Raw genomic sequence first — 16,488 nt, 5'->3', positions numbered from 1 at the left:
CAGAACTGTCAGAAATCAGTCCCCCCTTCTGTGGTATTTTGTTGTAGCCGCCCAAAGGGACTGACACTGGCTAGGACAATGGAGACAAAAGGACCTAGACTGGTCTTCCAGGGTGAGAAAAGAGGACAGGTGAGCCTGCAGGACCCATGGGGGAAGGCGTGATATCTAAGAAGGAAAGTCACCAGACACAAGTAGTAAGGAAACGCATGAGTAGGTCACGTCAAGCGCTAGTAACAACGTCAACAAGCCTCAGGAAGTCTAGAGACTTCAAAGCCCCATTACTGGAAGCCCAGCACCAAGAACAGGAGCAGGGGTTGGTCTGCCAGGCAACACACACACACACACACACACACACACACACACACACACACACTCTACAAAGCAAGCGAGGGAGGCAGGTACTGATGGAAATGAATAGCTTCTATAAAAGGGAAGAGCAGAAATGCTCAGAAGAGGGGACAGACGCGAATGAGAACCGTCCTCGTGACAAACGAAGGCCACAGCAAGTACGCTACACTCAAGGGCTGCGCCAGTGACTTCTTACGGGTGGGCTTCGACATGACGAAAGAAGCAGATTCACCATTAGGCAGACTGAAGACACGTTGTCCGAAATATTGCCAGGATTGGAAACAAGTGACCCGCCAGAGTTAAGTCCCTTTCCCCAAACTACAGGCCTGCAAGACCCACGCGCTGGAGAAGCACGACCGCGCTTGGGCTCTGGAGTCCTGTAGGTCCGCGTTCGAATCCCGCCTGTGCCGCCAGGCAAAAGAGAACCACCGCCCGTGACTCGGGCCGAAGAGCCTGCCCTCGGTGGGTCACAGTGCATTGTCAAGGGCAGACCTGGGGCGAGGACCCAACACGGTCGCCGACTCCAGAGCGGGGCTCTTTGCAGGCAGCCTGATACGCAGGGCAGCGGGTCCCCTCGCGCAGCCGTCCCCCAGGCCTGCAGGGCCTTTATGCCCCACTCGCCGGAGAGCACCCGCAGCAGTGGCCCGCGGGGGCGGCCAGGCGGGGGCCGGGCGTGGGACTGGGGGGCGCAAGGAGGTGGGGGAGCGCCCCTCTAGAGCTGCGCGGGCCGGCGGGGAGGGGGGCGGCCAGGTGGTGATTGGCTGGGCTGCGGCAGGCAGCTCCCGGCCCAGAACAAAAGAGAGCGGGCGGCGGGCGTCCCCCGGAGTAGGCGCTCCCGCCCGCCCCGCGCGGGCTTCGGTGCTGGGGGAGGACGCGCCCACCGCCCGCCCGCCCGCCCGCGGAGCAGCCGGGCTGGCGCGCTCGGTTTCTGGGCGAAAGCCGGCCGTGTACCTAGGAATTAACCGGCCGGCGCGGGAGGGGAGGGGAGCGGGAAGCGGGGCGGGGGGGATGCTGAGCGCGCGCGAGAACAATAATAAGATCGTGTTTGCGGTCGCTGCCCGAGGAGGAATTCGGAGGAGGCGCGAGGCCCGGCGCTCGCGCCGCGCCCGGGAGCCCGGGAGGGAGGCCGGCGGCGGCGGCGGCGGCGGCGGCGGCATGAGGCAGGCGACGCGGCGCCTGTGAGCAGCGCGCGGCGGCGGCGGGGACCTCGGCGCGGGCGAGAGCCGAGCGGCCGGGGGCTCCCCTCCCCCGCTGCCGGGCCGTGATTTGCCGGGCCTGCTGCGCCCCCCGCCCACCCCTCGCCTCAGCCGCCGCCTCGCCGCTTCCCCTCGTCGGAGCGGCCGCTCGCCCGCCCGCTCGAGGCCCGCGGGGAGCGCGGCGCAGTCCGTCGGCCCACGGGGGGGCGGCCTCCCGGCATCTTCGCGGCGACCAAGGACGACCGGGGGAGGAAGCGGCCGGGATGGCGCGTCCGCGGCCCCGCGAGTACAAGGCGGGCGACCTGGTCTTCGCCAAGATGAAGGGCTACCCGCACTGGCCGGCCCGGGTGAGTACGGCGGCCGCGGGCGGGCCCGCCCGCCCACCATTTTCCCCTTCATGATGGCGCGCCCGCCCCCTTCCTCCATCCGCCTCGGCCCGGAGCCCGGGCGCCCCGAGCCGGCCGCGGCCGGGGCTGGAGGCGCGGGCGGCGCTGCGCACGGAGGCCGTGCCCGGGCCGGAGGCGAGGGTTCCGGGCCGCGCCCGCTCCCCGCGAGGGCGGCCATCCTTCCGCCCCCTCTGGAAGGCGGCTCCGGCCCGGGCAGGCCCGCCGCGGGGAAGCCGGGCAGCCGCGGCGCGGGGGCGGCGGGCCCGGGCGGGAGGCAGGGCTGCGGGCAGGGTCGCGGGTGGGCCGCCGGGTCCCGGGCGAACGTCGGGGCACGTAGGGGAGCGTGATGCAAATGGCCGGCGGCGGGCCGGCGGGGGCCGCGGCGGCGAATCCTGGAAAGGGCTAGTGGTCATCCAGAGGCCAGCAGGAGCCTCTTGGCAGCCGTTCATCCATCCCTCGGCGCCTCCTTCGCCTTCCAGACTTGTTGAGTTTCCCCTGAGCCCCGCCGGCCGCATCATTGTCCTGGCGTCCGCGCCTGCCCGCCGCCGGTCGCTCCGCAGACCCACCCGGAGTAGCCGGGAGCTCGCAGCCCGGCACCGGCTGGTGGGTCTGCGGAGCTCCCGGTGCCTTTTCACCTCCATGTTTGTTTTAGGTCGGATCCCAGACCTTCGCCTCGGCCTCCCGCTACAGCCCACAATAGCTCTCTCTTCCAGGTCGTGGCTGGCTCTTTCTCTCGAAAGCATCTGCGTGTAATACACAGGCTTAATTTTTTTTTTTTTTAATCGGTTCCTTTGGGCGAGGAGGAGATCAACACTTGCCGTGTGTGCTTTGTGTCTTAAAAATAAACCCCGTTTACTTTTGATTTTTATGCTAGTTGGCAGTTAGTTGTTTGAAAGGAGAAATAACAGTGAAAAGGAGGGTCAGGGTATCTTGGAGGCCCTGTTGGTATCCTTGGGGAACAGAATAGATGTGGGAAATATTGGCATAAATAGGAGTGTGAGCTCTAAAATGTTGTATTACAGTCAAGTGAAGGTAGCTAGACGGGGCGGGGGGGGGCACCCATTCACAAAAGGAAGTGACATCACGGGTGGCCAGGCTGAAATTAGTGAAGTTGAAGTAATGGGTGGACATAATCACTTTTTTTTTTTTTTTCCGCTTTAAGTTCGCGGATTTAAAAACAGAAAAAAAAAAAACAAAACACCAAAAACACAAAAAACAGTTGGCCTGGGAATTGGGGGGCCTGGTATTGGGTTTGGGCTCTGTTATGGACTAATCATTTCAGCTGTCTGAACATCCATTTCTGAAATTAGAAAATTATCATCTCTAGGATTTCTTCCAATACTAATAACTTCTGGTTTCAAGTGAGGTTCAGGTTCCATTAGGCTGTGATAATAACTTTGGAGAGTCAACAAACAAGCAAACAAAACCAAACCAAACAAACCAAAACTTAAAATTTCATTAACAAGTTGCTTACTTAGGTTGGCCACCTGTAGTAATTTTGAAACAAAAAAGTGCAGTAGAAGTAGTCCTAGTTCTGTATCTGATTGCACACAAAATTCCTAGAAGTTGTAATTCCAAACCAAGGCAAAATGGAAAATAAAATGAGGAAACAGAATCAGGTTGTTAGATAAAATAAGTACAGGAAGGAAAAATCTGTGTCTCTTCCCCATTTAACGTAAACTCCTCAAAGAAAGGACATGTGTTTTCTTTTTTATAAAATGGTATTTTATACCATTTTATATCATTTTATACCAGTGGCATGTTGTAATTTCCAAGGAAAGGTAAGGGTTAGAAAAAGATGTGAGTCCCTACTCTGGTGGTTACCATGTTGTATGCTCCATGGATGTCCTCATGTTACTTCCACTCCAGGTCACTAAGGCATTATCCCCATTTTACACCTCGCTATAGATGATGTCACAAAATGATGTTACAAAATGCTAACTGGAAAAAAAAATCCTACTTCTTCATATTTCAAATACTGTCATTCGATATGAAGGCAGTCTTGTGGGGATTAGATTCTGTATGGCCCCAAGGGATCAGACAGACCTAGGAGGAAAAACATGGGGGAGACAGATTTTGGGAGGACTCTTCTATCAAAGAAGGTCCATGCTTGAATGGAGAAGCAACTTCCCTGCCGTAGGGAAGCTGTTGGGTCCTAGGCAGCCCCTTATGAGGAATGTGGGCCCAGAGGATTCACTCCTTTAGCAAATTTGGTCAGGTTGGATTCCGCTTTTGGCCGCCCTTCATACTCTGTGACCTTAGGCATATTCTGTAATCTTTCTAAGTTTTAATTTACTAGCCTGTGAAACAGGCATAATTCTCACTGCACAGATTCAGTTGTGTAAAAGTACCAAGCAGCGGTGTTTGGGTGTTCCTACCTTTTTTCCTTTTTCGATTTCTGACTTTCCCCTTGTATCACTACACTGTTTTTAATTTTCAGCTTTTGAGTAGATAGGTTATTTTTTCCAGCCTTTTGTCATGAATCATTTCAAGTGTATAGAAAAGTTAAAACAGTTGTCCAGTGAACACCTTTATATCCACCACTTAAATTCTACAATTAACATTTACTGCACTTGCTTTATCTTGTGATTCACGATCCATCGCTCCATCCATACAGCAGTCCATCTTATTTTAATCCATTTTAAGGTAAGTTGCAGGCATCAGTATAATTTACTCCTAGATACTTCAGCGTGCATTATCATTAACTAGAGGTCAGTATTTTTTATAGATCCTTTTTCTTTCTTTCTTTCTTCTTTTTCTTCTTTTTTTTTTTTTTTTTGCGTTTTGAGATAAAATTTATATAAACTGAAACACACTTAAATGTACCACTCAGTGAGGTTTGATTAATGTATACGCTGGTATAATCCAAATCCCTTGTAAGATATACGGTAGTATCAGTACCCATGAAAGTTCCCTCATGGCTCTTCCCAGTTAATTCCTGTCCTCTTCCCTGTTCACATGCATTATATTAGCGTTCGTAGTCAACTAACTGTTTCTAACGGAATATATTTTATATTGCATATGACTTAAAAATAGAAGTTTTATTTGTACCTACGGATTAACTAGCTTGATATTAAAAATACTTATGCTAAAATAAGAGTCTCTGAATCCTATTGATCATGTGCGCTATTGGTAAAAATCCCTAATATATATAAATTTACTTTAAATTAAATCTCCATGTAAAATGCACTATTGCTACCTACATTGTAAAATAAATACAAAAGAAAGCGGATGACAGATGATGTAATTTATGTTTTAAAATTCTTATTAGCAAAATATTGATAGTAATAGATTAAGTCTGTATTTTTAAAAATAACTTTTGGAATATTTTTTGCCTCTTTCTTGTGAGATCTGACTAGATAGTCACAGTTTTTCTAAAGAGATTTTCTATAATAGAACTGTCAGCTGGGCCATTTCCTTGTTTGCTTGTGCTTACATTATTGGTATTATCTTTGTAGGACTCCTTTTAGCCACTTGTTCATTTGGCAAGAGTTCATTTAGAAGTGAATATTCCATAATTTTGCTCAACTAGGCACTCCGAAACGGCAGTAAATCACAGTGTGCTCAAAGTGAATAAATACAACCATCTGAATAAGGACACCGGTGTCCATTTATATGTTAAATATCTGTAAAATTTACTTTGTAGGTAAAAGAATAAGAAACTAAAATAGAAATTGTACTATTTTCTTCTCACACCCTTCCCCCAAATTATCTTGTATATCCTCTGAGGCGTGAGCACTCTCTGTATGTTACCCCTGCTCTGAAAGATGGAAGTAAAAAGCAAAGCAAAACAAAAAAGTCCCCCAAACTCTTGTATTTCAACCAAGAACTCTTTTTAAATTTAAAAACCTTATATGAGATCTCTCCAGCATTGCTAATAGAAGAGTAAATAGATACAACCACTTGGGAAAACTGGCCCAATCTACCATAGTTAAACACACACCTATCTTGTAATTGAGCGGTCTGTTCTAGGCACATACCCGAGAGAAGTGAGTGTTTATGGCCACCAAAAGGCTTGTGCGACAAAGCTCACCCATGACAGCTTTATTCATCATAGCATAAGATCGCAAACAACCCAGATGTTCATCAGCAGGAGAACGGCTAAAGCAAACCGCAGCGCATTCATGCAGTGGCGTGCTGCTCGGCAGTAAAAAGGAACAGACTACCGAGGCCCACAAACATAGGGCTGTATTTCAAAATTTGGGATTGAGTGAAAAAAAGCCAACATGAATAGATTCTGTGTGATAACATGACCATCGAAAACAGGCAAAAGTGGGGATCAGTTCGTAGTGGTTGGGAGGGATGTTACAGCCTGGGAGGAAGCTCCGAAAATGTTTGTTATCATGATCTGGATGTGGATACACTCAGCCTTATCGGACTGCACAGTTAAGATTTGCACCCCATCCTGTGTGTAAGTTTTACCTCAACTTCATACTTTGAAGTGGGAGAAAAGAATCTAACACTTCAGACTTCATGGATTGAATTTGACCATTCTTAGCTTTCAGGTGAGAATTTTATTTTTTCTTTAAGGCTTCAGTGCTACCAATTTGCATCTTCCTGTTCCCTTTGGACTGTCTGAGAAACTTCGTTTACTACTTTACAGCTTTCTGTTTACATTTCTTTTTAGTTCTGGTTTCTGCCTGTCTTTGGTTTAACTATATTAGTTTTTCTAATCCTTTCATGCTAAATCATTGCTGGTATTTTTAATCTAGCTCTTGACTTCTTATCAGGTAAGAAGTCGAGAGCTAGATAAAACATTTGGGGACGCCTGGGTGTCTCAGTCAGTTGGGTGTTTGCCTTCAACTCAGGTCACGATCCCAGGGTCCTGGGATTGAGTCCCATATCGGGCTCCCTGCTTGGTGGGGAGCCGCCTTCTCCCTCTCCCTCTGCCCCTTCCCAGTGCTCCTGCTCTTACTCTTAATCTCTCAAATAAATGAATAAAATCTTTAAAAAAAAAAAAAAGGCACTTGATCGCTGTTCTAGGACAGCTTGAAGAGCTAAACTCTTAGCTAAACTTTTACTGAGCACCTACTATGTGTTAAGGCACTGTGCTAAGTATAGTTTTTCATTTTTCTACCAACAGATTAAATTTTCAACAATTTAAAAATATTATAATTACATAATTAAAGTTTCCTACCTTTTTTTTTTTTTTTTAAGAGTTTATTTATTTGACAGAGAGAGAGGGAACACAAGCAGGGGGGGTGAAGAGGGAGAAGCAGGCTTCCCGCTAAGCAGGGAGCCTGATGCAGGGCTTGATCCCAGGATATTAGGATCATGACCTAAGCCAAAGGCAGACGCTTAACAACTGAGCCACTCAGGCTCCCCTCCATACCTAAACACTGATTGAGAATCCTTAGTTCTGATCCATAGTACTTTCAGTTTCTTTGCTGTTACTAAACTCTGAACCTTTATTTCTGGAGACCAAGCTACATAATTTCAGGGAATGACTTGGGACTTAAATTCTTTTTAATCTCAACATGAAGTAAGATGTTTATATTCCTGCTCTTTGGCATGAGTCCAGAGTAGCCCATCATTGGTTCATCCCTCAGGTAGAGTGGCAGGAATTCATTCAGCCTTTCCCTGGGGACTATATTCATGTTGCTGAGGGACTGGCACGTTGTCTCATTTTCTTCTGCTTAAATCTGGGAACAGATAGGCAACTTAAACCCTCAGTATCAATATGTACATTTGCTCCCATTTCAGCCTGCTGAATCGTTTTTCTGGCACATCCCCTTTGCTGTGCCCTAATGACTACTGTTTCCCCGGGATTTGGAAAATGTTAATTCTCTGAAGCCAGGTTTCTACTATATGAGATTGTGTTTCATTCTTTTGGAAAATGACTGATAGTTTAAAATTATATGACTGTATTGAAAATATCTATTAGCATAGGAAAACATCATAGGCTAGTAAATATGGTAAACCTAATAGAGGAAGAGCCCAAATGCTCCTGTTTATTGGAGAAAGTTACCTTCTGTTGCAGAAGATTGTCCAGATGTTCAATCAGAATCCAGTCTACTTGAAGCTGTGATTAGTCCACTGCCAAAAGGCTTCTTAATCACTTAGAGCCTTGCTTACTGGGAGCATGGTCCGTGGACCATTAACCTGTCAAGGACCAGATAGGTGCAGAAATGTAAAGTAAGAATTTAGAAAATTTTTTTAATCTATCTGGTAGAGTAACTTCATGTTTATGAATTTAATTTTTAAAATGAAGTTTATGTTTTCTGTGACTATTTTTCTACTATTTCATCTTTCATGTATTTTATAAAAATGTCTGTAACAAATTAGAAATTTAAAAAAAAATGTCTTTCACCACAGAGTACTGACCATAGAGGATCCTTAAAGGTCAGTAGTATTCCTTGCATCTAAAACAATCTGCTCATATGATAAACTTTTTTTTTTTTAAAGATTTTATTTATTTATTTATTTGACAGAGACTAGAAGTGGGCAGAGAGGCAGGCAGGGAGAGAGAGGGGGAAGCAGGCTCCTGCGAGCAGAGAGCCTGATGGGGGGCTTGATCCTAGGACCCTGAGCCGAAGGCAGAGGCTTTAACCCACTGAGCCACCCAGGCGCCCCACGATAAACTTTTTTTAAAGATTTTATTTTGGGGACACCTGGATGGCTCAGTTAGTTAGGCATCTGACTCTTGATTTCTGCTCCCGTCATGATTTCAGGGTCATGAGATAGGACCCTGCATGGGGCTGTTTGCTGGGCATGGAGCCTGCTTAAGACTCTCTCCCTCTCCTTCTGTCCCTCTCCCCCTAACAGTCTGGCTCGCTTGCTTTTGCTTGCTCTCCTAAAAAGAAAAAAACATTTTTAAAGTAATCTCTACACCCCACAGGTGGCTTGAACTCACGACCCCAAGATCAAGAGTCACTTTCTCCACTGAGTCAGCCAGGAACCCTTGCTCATATTGTAAACTATTTTAAACTGTCTTCAGCTGGGGCTCCTGGGTGGCTCAGTGGGTTAAGCCGCTGCCTTCGGCTCGGGTCATGATCTCAGAGTCCTGGGATCGAGCCCCGCATCGGGCTCTCTGCTCTCTAGGGGAGCCTGCTTCCTCCTCTCTCTCTGCCTGCCTCTCTGCCTGCTTGTGATCTCTCTGTCAAATAAATAAATAAAATCTTTAAACTGTCTTCAGCTATTTAAAAGAGAGAATGGATTGACTTTTATAAGTATCTCATCTGTGTAAAAAGTTTTTATTACTTCAGTAATAATATTCATTGTAGAAAGATTACTATCCCTCTGCCTTGTCATAAGCATCATGAATATGAACCTACATGTATAAGTACATAATTTTTGTAGTTCTATACAGTTTTGTAGCCTTTTATCCATTTAAACACTATATCTTCGGGAACTTTCAATGGCAATGAATATATTCCTATAGCATTATTTGTAGTAGCTGTATCTGCTGATTTATGGTATAGACCTATTTGTTATAAATTATAACCAGTTCCTTTATAGGGACATCTAGGTTATTTCCAGCTTTATTTATTTTTTAATTTTTAAAATATTTTATTTATTTATTTGACACAGAGAGAGAGATCACAAGTAGGCAGAGCTGCAGGCAGAGAGAGAAGGGGAAGCAGGCTCCCTGCTGAGCAGAGAGCCCGATGCGGGGATCGATCCCAGGACCCTGATATCATGACCTGAGCCAAAGGCAGAGGCTTAACCCACTGAGCCACCCAGGCCCCCCAATTTCCAGCTTTATACTATAAAATAAGACTCAGAGAAACATGCTTAAGCTAAATCATTAGTTAACTTCCTCAGGACAAGTCTCTGGGAATTTCTCAGTCAAGTGGCAAGTGCATGGTTTAAAACTTTGGATTTACATTGTCATATTGTCCTCCAGAGAAGTTTTGACTGTCTTACCTAGTAGAAGAATAAGAGAATACCTGTTTCCATACATATTCATTGTAAGTAGAGGACTCAAATTTTCAAAAATATTTGTCAGTTTAATAAATACAAATATTTAATTGAATTTATTTGTTTACATGTTAGGCAGAGTATATATATATATATATATATATATATATATATCATATGTGACATATCAAATCATATATCATATATGTCTTGATTACAAGTGAGGACAAATATCTGATAACACTACTTTAAGATGTAAGAAAACCAAAACTTAAGAAATTCACCTAAGGTTCCGTACTGAGCAAGTGTCTTAATCCCAGATCGTTAAGAATGCCACAGGAACACAAGACATGTGGTAACGAGTAGGTAAAGGGACTGAAGAAGCAGTTGGTGGTGCGTAAGAAGATCATTTATGTATATGTAGTACTGAGAAGCAGCAGGGAGGCCAGCACTCTCATGTCCGAGAACATTTATTGTGACGTTATTATATTATTACTATTTTGTATTATCATACATTATTTTTTTATTAATTATTTTTCTCTAGTCTGTATGTCTTTGCAAGCCCTTTGACACAAGGCAGTAAAAACTAAGTAAGATATTAGTTACGCATACAGAGAAAGCAGAGACCCATTAAAATCAATTCCGGTGAATAGCATGGTGTTGACGTGGTTTAGGTTCTAAAACCTTTATGTGTGAGAGGATACATACACTTTGAATACCAGGTGGAGCAGTCGTGAGAGTTACTGGTTCAGTAGAGCCTAGAAGCTAAATCATAAGAACTACTAGTAGCCACTGTATTCTTAATCCCTGTAACAGCATCTTCCTGTGTTACTTCACTGCCATTCATACATGTAATAGCTTCTCAGCTGTGTTAGTAAGTGAATTTTTCTATTCTATTTTCTTACCAAATAGGAATTTGCTGCAGTTAGTCAGGAATAGCTGTATAGTCACAGGGAACCACATAAAGGTAAAAAGAATGAAGTAATCTCAGTGCCTGGGTGGCTCAGTGGTTAAGCATCTGCCTTTAGCTTAGGTCATGATCCTGGGGTCCTGGGATTGAGCCCCGCATTGGGCTCCCTGCTTGGCAGGAAGCCTGCTTCTCCCTCTCCCACTCCCCCTGCTTGTGTTCTTGCTCTTGATGTCTCTCTCTGTCAAGTAAATAAATAAAACTTTTTTTAAAAAATGAAGTAATCTGATAACTGGTGAGTTTTAAGCCTTTAGAAGGGATATCCTCCAGGTATCTGAGTAAGATTTCCTGTGATGTTGGAAAGAACAGTGACACCAGGAGTTAAAATACACATACTTCATTCCACCACTGTCTTGGCTTGTCAGGTTTGGACATCTTTTTTTTATTATAGCCTCTTTGTAAAATAGGGAGGATGATAATTCTTATTTTCTTTCTCATTTTTCCTTGGAATCAAATGTTGAAATGTACATGAAATAAGTTTGCTAAAAGGATCATAGACCATATATGGGGAGGTGTGTGTGTGTGTGACCATATATATATACATATATATATATAGTCTGCCTAACTTGTAAGCAGACATTAATTCAGTTACAGATTTGTGTTTATTAATACCACAGTGTCATATAGGCCATATACCAAAGTCCTGCAGCTAATACCATCCTCAGTGGGGGAAAAACTGAGAGCTTTTCCCCTAAAGTCAAGAACACAAGAATGTCCACTATCACCACTGTTGTTCACCATAGTACTGGAAGGCCTTGCCTTGGCAAACAACAAAAAGAAATAAAAGGCATCCAAATCAGCAAGGAAGAAGTCAGACTTTCACTCTATACTCTATACTCTGGTACTCTATATAGAAAACCCCAAAGGCTCCACCAGAAAACTGCTAAAGCTGATACGTGAATTTAGCAAAGTCTCAGGATATAAAATCAGCCTACAGAAATTTGTTGCATTTCTCTGCACCCGTAATGAAGTGGCAGAAGGAGAAACCAAGGAATCCATCCCATTTACAATTGTGCAAAAAACCATAAGATACCTAAGAATAAACCTAACCAAAGAGGTAGAAGATCTGTATAATGAGAACTGTAGAACATTAATGAAAGAAATTGAAGAGGACACAAAGAAATGGAAAAACATTCCATGCTCCTGGATTAGAAGAAAATATTGTTTAAATGTCTATACTACCCACCCAAAGCAATCTACACAGTCAGTGCAATCCAGATCAAAATAACACCAGCATTTTTCACAGAACTAGAACAAACAATCCTAAAATTTGTATGGATCCAGAAAAGACCCCAAATAGCCAAGGTAATGTTGAGAAAGAAAGCAAAGTGGGAGGCATCACAATTCCAGACTTTAAGCTGTATTACAAAGCTGTAGTCATCAAGACAGTGTGTACTGGCACAAAAACAGGCACATGGATCAATGGAACAGAATAGAGAACGTAGAAATGAACCCTCACCTCTGCAGTCAACTAATCTTCTACAAAGCAGGAAAGAATATCCACCAGAAAAAAAGACAGTCTCTTCAACAGATGGTGTTGGGAAAACTGGACAGAAGAATGAAAGTGGACCACTTTCTCATGCCAAACACTGAAATAAATTTAAAATGGATGAAAGACCTAAATGTAAGATAGGAAATCATCAAAATCCTAGAGGAGAAACAGGCAGCGATGTCTTTGACCTTGGCCACAGCAACTTCTTACTAGACACGTTTCTGGAGGCAAGGGAAGCAAAAGCAAAAATGAACTATCGGGACTTGATCAGGATAAAAAGCTTCTGCACAGCAAAGGAAAGAATTGACAAAATGAAAAGGCAGCTGCCGGAATGGGAGAAGGTATTTGCAAAAGACATCGGATAACAGGCTAGTATCCAGAATCTATAAAGAACTCATCAAAATCAACACCCCAAAAATAAATAATCCAGTTATGAAATGGACAGAAAACATGAACAGACATTTCTTCAAAGAAGACGTACAAATGGCTAACAGACCCATGAAAAAATCCTCAGTATCACTCATCAGGGAAATACAAATCAAAATCACAATGAGATGCCACCTCATACCTATTAGAATGGCTAAAATTTACTCTGGAAACAACCGATGTTTGTGAGGATGTGGAGAAACGGGAACCCTTTTGCACTGTTGGTGGGAACTCAAACTGATGCAGTCACTCTGGAAAACAGCATGGAGGTTCCTCAAAAAGTTAAAAACCAGAGCTGCCCTATGACCCAGCAATTGCACTACTAGGTGTTATCCAAAGAATATTAAAAATGCTGATTTGAAGGGGCACATGCACCCCAGTGTTTATAGCAGCACTATCAACAGTAACCAAATTATGGAATGCACACAAATGCCCATCAACTGATGAATGGATAAAGGTCCGTGTGTACACACACACACACACACACACACACAAGAATATTACTCAGCCATCAAAAGTGAAATCCTGGGGCCCATGGGTGGCTCATTTGGTTGAGTGTCTGACTTTGCCTCAGGTCATGATCTCAGGGTCCTGGGATCAAGCCCATGTTGGGCTCCACTCTTAGTGGGGAGCCTGCTTCTCTCTTTGCCTTTTGCCCATCCCCCTATTTGTGTTCTCTTTCTCTCAAATCAAATCTTTTTAGAAAAGGAAATCTTGCCATTTGCAATGATGTGGATGGAACTAGAGTGTGTTATGCTAAGTGAGATAAGTCAGAGAAGGACATATACCATATGATTTCACTCATGTGGAATTTAAGAAACAAAACAGATGAACATAGGGAGGGAAAGAAAAATAAGATAAAAACAGAGAGGGAGGCAAGCCATAAAAGACTTCACTGTAGAGAACTAACGGTTGTTGGAAGAGAGGTGTTGGGGGGGATGGGCATTAAGGAGGGCACTTGTGATGAGCCCTGGGTGTTACATGTAAGTGATGAATCACTATATTTTACTCCTGAAACCAGTATCACGCTATATGTTAACTAACTTGAATTTAAATTTAAAAAATTGTGTTTATTAAATTTTTATTTGCTTTCCCTTCTTTTTCCCTAGGAATCACATGTTAAGATGTACCTAACAGTTACCTACCAGGAGAGCACCAAACTCCTTGTCATACAGTGGTAGAAACCTAGTAAAGTCTCAGTGGATGTTCTTGTGGTTGGCAGGTGTCTTTCAGTAGTTTTCTTGTGACTTTATAATATTGACTTGGCTCTAGGCTCTGAGCATTGTGGGCATTTCTCATTGGCACCCCTCCCTCAGATTCCCAAGTGTGGTGGGCCATTTCTGGAGGTTCAGGCTTAAGTCTTTGGGAGCAGACTGAACTGGACTGCGTTGGCACATAGGAAGGATCTGTGAGAAAACTACTTTTCCCACTTGAGCACAGACACTTGAGCTCTGAGTGGACTCTCTCAATCTGATCATAGTCCATAAGGCTGCCCGGAAGTAGACATTATCTAGTTGTCAGAGTGGAGGGAGTCCATGCTAATAACGAAGTTGCCTCCACGGGGACTGGAAAATTCTTGATAACATTAACGTCTCAGTTTCTGTTGCAAAATATATATAAGATGAGAGCTGTTAGAAAGGCTGGGTTTGTTCGGTTCAGAAGTGGTTGCCAATATAAAAATGAGTGTCACAGAAGATTCAAAAATTTTTATGTAGGAAGAAATGTCAAAAAATAAACTCATGTCTTCAGATCTGTTTTTCCTTTTTCTCTGTCCCTGAAGTAGAACTTTTGTGCTAATGGCGTCTTTAACTTTGGAGGAAATGCATATTCAGAGGGAGTGGTATGACAGATCCTTGGTTCATTTTTTTTTTAGAGATACATATGTTGACTAGATTGAAAACTAATTCCCTCTAAACCTCTGTTTGACTTTCGAAATGAGACCAACTACTTTCAAACAAGACATAAGTGTTCTTATTTCCCCTCACTGAACTGCTACGTGAGGATTCAGTCAATAATTTTGAAAATGTTTATTAGATCTTGAAAATGAGTCATTGTTGCTGATTGATTCTGTTGCAGTCTAGTCCAGTGGCTTTCAGACTTTTCTTGTACTATAGTAAGAAATAAAGCCCATAGTAAGAAATAACTACTAATTTCATACACATACACACACACACACTAGTAATAAGGTTTCACCAAATCATACTATATGTGATGCATTCTGATATTTTTATATTTTTATTTTGTATAAAATCAGGTTGCAACCCACTAAATCAGTTTCACTTCCTACAGTTTAAAAACCACTGGTCTGGTCTGTTAGGCCAAAGGGAAATTAATCTATGTGAGTTTTATGTGTGTGTATATATATATATGACAGTAGTTGGATTTTTTTTAAGATTTTATTTATTCATTTGAGAGAGTGAGAGTATGAGCCAGGGGGAGGGGCACAGGGAGAGAGACCAGGAGATTCCCTGCTGAGCTGGGAGCTCAGTTCCAGGACCCTGGGATCATGACCGGAGCTGAAGGCAGACACTTCACTGAGCCACCCAAGGGCCCAACGACAGCACGAGTTTTTCTTTTTCTTTTCTTTTTTTTTTTTTTAAGATCTTATTTATTTGATAGAGATCACAAGCGGGCAGAGAGGCAAGCAGAGAGAGAGAGAGAGAGAGGAGGAAGCAGGCTCCCTGCAGAGCAGAGAGCCCGATGCGGGACTCGATCCCAGGACCCTGAGATCATGACCTGAGCTGAAGGCAGAGGCTTAACCACTGAGCCACCCAGGTGCCCCGACAGCATGAGTTTTGAAACGAGTTAGTAGTCCTGAGCATTTGATTGTGCTGTAGCCATGGTGTGGTACCTTCTGAGGTGGGTGTAGTCATGGGACTAACGTTCCTAGTGGTTCTGTATTTCCTTTTAAATCACTTGTTTAATCAAAAAGAGACTTCCTTGCTATTATTAGATCAGCCTCGGTAGAGAGAACCTAGTCTTGATGGTAGTAAGGCATTCTATGGTTTCTGTAAAAGGTGCATTTCTGAAAAGGTGTAGTAAACACAGTTTAGGATCTCACATCTGGCTGGTTCACTCACACAAAGCAAGTACACGTCTGTTAGAAAATACCCCCGCTGTACTGAATGGAAGGATCCTGGAGCTGGAAGGATCCTATTAGGTTAATCTTTGTGCTATGCCAGATACTTCGAGCTCTGCTCGTTCTCCAGCTCAGTCCCTCTGTTGCTGTGGGGGTCTGCTGGTGCCCTACCCAGTGGGAGGCCAGGTAGGCGGGGAGAGACAGAGCCTGTGATAGAGTTATGAAATATGATGGCTTCCACTGTTTGTTTTTAATAAGCTCCTTGTCTGGGCGAGGATTTATTTAGCTACTAGGGATCAGGTAACCCAGAACAAGTGTGTCCCTTGTTTTATATTGCGCTAAGAGCAAATTACAGAAGTAGAGCAGTTCAGCGGGAGTGGGCAGTTGGAGCCGCTTGCTGGAGTGACACGAGAGGACAGTGACGGGGGGACGCCTCCTTTGCCGCAGTGCACTTGTTCCTCCCTCAGTGTTACTGTGCACTCGGAGTGAGCCCGGAACCTCTCCATGTCCTCTGGCCGCATCCACTGCCTCTCCTTACCCAGATTTCACCTCCGAGATCACCTAGACTCTCCCACCCTAGTCTCCTTTTCTACTTTGAGACATTCATCCTAGAAACCGCTTCCTGGGTCATCCTTATAGTCGTCCCTGTCTGCTCCAGCGGGTGCCTCCTGCAGCCGGCAGGCCGTCATCACAAAGTGCGCAGCCCGGCCCTGCCGCAGATTGCTTTCTTCTAG

The 16,488-nt window shown here is 44.4% G+C and overlaps 1 protein-coding gene across 1 annotated transcript in view; it reads left to right on the top strand.

The window, feature by feature from the left end:
• Positions 1 to 1,578: 1,578 nt before the first annotated feature.
• LOC111152729 (HDGF like 3) overlaps positions 1,579 to 16,488 on the top strand; it is an 84,988-nt gene continuing 70,078 nt past the window's right edge. Inside the window, exon 1 of the mRNA XM_022511318.1 lies at positions 1,579 to 1,891. Within this exon, the coding sequence (XP_022367026.1) occupies positions 1,808 to 1,891 (84 nt within the window). The 5' untranslated portion in view covers positions 1,579 to 1,807. The remainder of the gene's footprint in view (positions 1,892 to 16,488) is intronic.

Source organism: Enhydra lutris, unplaced genomic scaffold (assembly GCF_002288905.1).
Source record: "Enhydra lutris kenyoni isolate GAN:26980312 unplaced genomic scaffold, ASM228890v2 scaffoldscaffold29, whole genome shotgun sequence".
NCBI classification, from domain to species: domain Eukaryota; kingdom Metazoa; phylum Chordata; class Mammalia; order Carnivora; family Mustelidae; genus Enhydra; species Enhydra lutris.
Note: the sequence above shows the minus strand (reverse complement) of the source record. Positions and strands in the feature narration are given on the sequence as shown.